At 43.3% G+C, this 5,376-nt stretch overlaps 1 protein-coding gene across 1 annotated transcript; it reads left to right on the top strand.

Moving 5' to 3' along the window:
• The first annotated feature begins 4,571 nt into the window (after positions 1-4,571).
• LOC126835678 (uncharacterized protein K02A2.6-like) lies at positions 4,572-5,171 on the top strand. The gene has a single exon (XM_050568821.1). The coding sequence runs from the start codon at positions 4,572-4,574 to the stop codon at positions 5,169-5,171; it is 600 nt and encodes a 199-aa protein (XP_050424778.1).
• Positions 5,172-5,376: the final 205 nt, after the last annotated feature.

Here is a 5,376-nt window from a genome sequence, read left to right as displayed (position 1 = left end):
TAAACACTAATTTTACACTCGATTTAAATAATATTTAATTTACTTAAATTGTCAAAATATTTATTCGTGTAAATTTTGTTTTTTTCCATCCTACTAGTGTAGTATTTACAACGAATATATACCTAGTTAGGCCACACACGTGACGTGCTAGTACCGGCGTACAATATACAGGTTAGGATTTTAGTAACGTTCACCTTGTTATTGTTATTGTAACGCATATCACACCCGCGTCCCGGTACCGTCCACCATACGATTAAGTTGAAATTTACCAAATAACCATCACTGTTGGAAAATAAAATTCACTTTCTTCGCATAATATTTTCACTAAATAACATAAATTTATATTTATTTATTTATTTTTTGCCTTCTCCAGCCATTTATTAAATAGTAACCCGCGCGGCCGAACGGATATTTGACTTACGCTAATTACTTCGGTTAAAAACGTACCAAATTGACGATTAAGCATATTTGCGAATAGTTACTACTTTTTTTTCAAGTGAAACCGGTTGAAAGAAAATTAAAATACTGAAGGAAGAAATAAGGTTTATATAATTTTTTTTTTTTAATTTATATAAACAAACAACACCTTATTTGGTTACTACTTTCATGCAGCGTATGACGAACAAAAAAAAAATAAGTAATAACAATTCTTTTGTTTTTCTCTTAAACGTTCCGGTTATTTGTTATTAGTTAGTAGGGAATCTGGAACTAAGGATAACCGCTCTTGAAACCGCTTTGTCACGGGTCTTAACTAATCAAACAAAAATTTTAAATAAAATTTCAAGTATTGAACAGGACGTCCAAACGGTTAGGTCAACAAACTGTAGTAGTTTTAGGCCAGTAGTACCTACTGTAACGGTAGAAAATAGGGCCACTCCCACCGCTAATTTGAACGTAAATAGAACTCGTATCGATAGTCAGCCCGCCTCACTCCATGATAGGTTATTACAAACCGAAGAGGAGATCAGGCGAACGGTTAGTCCCCAGCTGACTTTATACGATACGACCTCATTACACCAGTTAGGGAGCAAAGGGACAGCACAGGCTCCTCTAAATAGTACAAGCTGGGACCTAAACTCTAATACAGTCAATAATCGTTTGTATGACTCACAACCCTATACCTACTCTGTACGACATACGGAAAATGATAGTCGACCCAACCGTACCGTACAGTTCGAAAACGATTTTAACGATTCGTCTAGCACTAGGGTAGGGAACCAATCATTACTTATCCCATTTAATGACCTAAAAGCTGCAAGAGCGTCACTTTCTGAGTTTTCTGGTACAAAAGAGGAGGACCCGACACGATTTGTGGCAAATTCCGAATGTATTTTGCGTGAAGCAAAAATACACCCAGCCGCATGGGTTAGAGCAGTCGAACCCCAATTAACGGGAACGGCAGCTGCATGGTGGAGAACGGTTAAGGCTCTAGATATGTCTTGGCCTGAATTTAAAGGCGAGTTAGCCGAAAGGTTCAACTGCCCTGACATCCAGTCCCGTCTCCGTGCCGAAATTGTGTCAGTTCGACAAGGTCCACACCAACGACTGACCGATTTTGTCATGGAGAAAAACCAATTATCACGTCGAATTCAAACAGGTCTCTCCGAACCGCAAATAGTTAGTACTATTGTAGGGCTCATGAGAGACGAATTTAGAATACATGCTAGACTCCAACACCTCGCGTCGTTCACAGACCTTAGGCGAATAGCTGCAGTCTTAGATAGCTCTTCGTACTCCATACAAGAGACCCAAGACGCAGCACCGCCGAGGGACTTGAAGAAGTTCTATTACCCACCTACTAAGTCAAAACCAGTTGACTTAGCAAAACACTCTGGGGCCCACTCGGTAAACAACACAAACCGAAAGCCACCTCTCCCCTGTAAGCATTGCAAGGGACCTCATTGGAACAGTGAATGTCCTACAAAGCCCTCGGGAAACGGCCCCAAACCCCGCGGATCTTAGTCCAGTCCACGGGTCACCACACACATTCCGACGACCGCCCACTAGTCCCTTTACCTCTTATACTCAGCTCTGATAATTCAGTAAATGAATCAACTGGCATTAAAGTAAATGAATATAGACTAGTAGACGACCTCGACACTTCTCGAAATTTATTCATGACACAAAGTACACCATTAGAGTGCTCTGGACTTGCATCCGTACGAACGGTATTAAATAGAAACCCTAACACAATACCAACTCCATGTATAGAGTTAGAATTCGTTTCTGGTTTCGTCACTGCTCTTCTTGATTCTCAAGCACAAAAGTCGTATGTTAGGCCGGAAATTTCGAGAAAATTCGGGAAAACATTTATAGGACTAAATTCATTAGTTCGAATGGCAGACGGGCACACTCAAACAACCAGTGGCCACGCCGCATTCGTCGCTAGAGTCGCAGAAGTACAAATTAAATTTAATGCTTCGATTCTAGACAACCTGTACTGCGATATCCTATTAGGGCACGATTTCCTTGTAGAAAACGAAGTCGCTTGGGATTACTCCGCAGGTACAATCTACTTAGGGACCTCCAAACGAACATCCGTTTGTTGGGCAGCCACTAAGACAACAAGGGGACCCAAAAAGTTAGATTTTTCTGAAATCCAAATTTCGGGCGATCCTATGACTCAAAACCAACTAACAGAAGTCATCACCAGATATTCTGAGGTTTTCGATGGTTCAATAGGCCGCACGAAGCTGGTAGATCATGAAATTCGACTTAGGGACCACATCCCCATCGCTCTACACCCATACCCTTATCCGGCTAAAAAACAAAACATCATAAACGATATGATAAGGGATATGGAGGAGCAAGGCCTAGTAGAACCGAGCACATCGCCCTGGGCCGCTCCTATAGTCCTTGCAAAAAAAAAAGATGGTTCGCCACGCCTTTGTATTGACTATAGACGACTAAACGAGTTAACGGAATCTGATGCCTACCCCATGCCAAACTTAAATGACATGATAAGGAATATGAGGGGCGCAAAGATCTTTAGTATACTAGACCTTAAATCTGGATACTTTCAAGTATCGTTGAACCCCAATTCTAGGAAGTACTCAGCTTTCCGTACTCGCAAAGGTCCAGTTCAGAGTTCTTCCTTTCGGTTTAAAGAATTCCCCCATGACGTTTGTTAGGCTCATGAACGAAGTGTTAAGAGGGTACATAGATGATTTTGTTCAAGTTTATCTCGACGATATAGTAATATATTCAGATAACCTTAGCAACCATTTAAACCACTTAGCTAAAGTCCTTGAACGTCTGAGCAGACATGGACTGACATGCCACCCCAAGAAATGTAGACTAGGGACAACCGAAATCTCTTTTCTTGGACATTTAGTGGATGCAGAGGGAATACAAAAACAACCCGAAAAACTCTCAGCTATTAGGGACTTCCCAACTCCCCGCAAAATTAAGGAGCTTCGTAGGTTCTTAAGCGTTTGTAATTGGTAAAGCCAGTTTGTAGATAACTATGCTGATACAATTGCACCCCTAACACAACTGCTAAAAAAAGGTGAGAAGTGGAAATGGCCAGGTAACGAACAGAACGCTTTTGAAAGCATTAAAAAGGCCCTGTACGACTCCCCAAAACTAAGCTCTCCCGACTACAGTAAAACAATCCACCTCCAAACTGATGCTAGCGAAATAGGCGTTGGAGCTGTTCTCTTCCAAAGGGGTGACAGCCCGGAGGAAAGACAGGTCATTGCCTACGCAAGCAAAAAGTTGAGCGAGACACAAAAGCGTTATACTGCAGTCGAAAGAGAGTGTTTAGCTATAATTTGGGCAGTCGATAAGTTCCGCCCCTACTTAGAAACAGCACCTTCCGAACTCCTTACTGATAACTCGGCGTTGACTTGGCTGCATAAGACCAAAGACCAAAAGTCTAAACTAACCAGATGGGCGTTACAACTAAGTAACTTGGATTTCCGAACGATACACGTGCCAGGGCGCCTTAATCAAGCATCTGACATGTTATCCCGGTACCCATCTGATGGTCCGCCAGTCAACGAAGACCAACTCGATGAAAATCTACTAGGAGAACCTTCACTAAAAACACAAAAAAACAATTCACATGGTACCCCTGATGGACTCTTTTCATTGACACAACAAGAGGTAGAACAAATCGATACACCTATTTCCGAAGAGGTTTTGAAAGCTTGGTAATCAGTTGATCTATATGTTAGCTCCATAAAAGAAAACATATCCTCTGACTGTCCAGCCAACAATACCAGAAGGTCAAAAGCACTAAAAAAATCTTTCATCTTAAATAATGGCCTTCTCCGGAAACATATAGAAAATTGCTCCTCCTCGTTGCCCCCAATCGTAATACCACTTAACAAAATCCAACAAATCATCTGGTGGTATCATGACCACACTCTAGCCAGTCATCCAGGCTGGAAAGAGACTTTCAGGGCCGTACGACTTAGGTTTTACTGGAAAGGTTTGAAAGAGAATATTAGGAAATACGTAGGTGCATGTCACATATGTGCCTGTACTAAACCTCTGAACGCAAAACCAGAGAATCCCCTCAAACCTAGGAACCTCGACAACCCTGGGAAGTCATCAGTATAGATCTTATGGGCCCCTATCCAAGAACAGGTAGGGGTAAAACATGCATACTGGTGGTCACCGATTGCTTTAGCCGATGGGTCGAAGCCTACCCGCTAGGTACGGCCACCGCTAATGTAATCATTCAAACTCTCGAACGCGAGTTCTTTTCACGGTTCGGGTACCCTCGAGTGTGCCTTAGTGACAACGGGACTCAGTTCACTTCGAAAGAAATGCTCAGAGCACTCGACCGATGGGGGGCGGAGGGGTGGACTACTCCGGTGTTCCATCCACGAGCTAACCCCGTCGAACGTCGCAACCAAGAGCTGAAGAAAGGACTACGTGCACACCTCGTGGACGAAAGTCATCGCTCTTGGGACACTAAGCTATCGTCGATACTCTTCGCTATTCGGAATAGACTGAACGAGGCTACAGGTTTCCCACCGTCGGTTCTGGTACTCGGCAGAGAAGCCAGACGGCCCGGCGATTGGGCCCTATCTGAACCTCCCGTCATTCCCGTGGTGGAGATCAACCAACATAGACGAGGGCAAGAGACAGTTGCCTTCGAAAACCACGAAAAAAATCAAAAATCAGTCACCCCGATTAAATCAAAATTTTTCGACTGGTGACTGGGTGTATTACAAAGCTCATAATTTATCGAACGCTGACAAAGGTTTCCATGCGGGGTTCGCGCCGAAATGGCTAGGACCTGTCCGACTGGCGGAACGCTTGAGCTCAGGTGTTTACCTCACTGACCAGCGACCACCCCGGAAACTTCACGTTTCGTGTCTGAAATCGTCCCATTTGGTGGGTAAGGAGGACCTTTACAGGCCT

Source organism: Adelges cooleyi, unplaced genomic scaffold (genome assembly GCF_023614345.1).
Source record: "Adelges cooleyi isolate 19-005CV unplaced genomic scaffold, UGA_ACOO_1.1 ACOO_flye_CR_arks_rails_tigmint_CR_PRNA_0, whole genome shotgun sequence".
NCBI lineage: Eukaryota > Metazoa > Arthropoda > Insecta > Hemiptera > Adelgidae > Adelges > Adelges cooleyi.
This window is presented reverse-complemented; position numbering and strand designations above follow the sequence as displayed.

Coding starts and splice junctions, on each gene's coding strand:
- LOC126835678 (XM_050568821.1), top strand. CDS start 4,572: ATGGGCCCCTATCCAAGAACAGGTAGGGGTAAAACATGCATACTGGTG.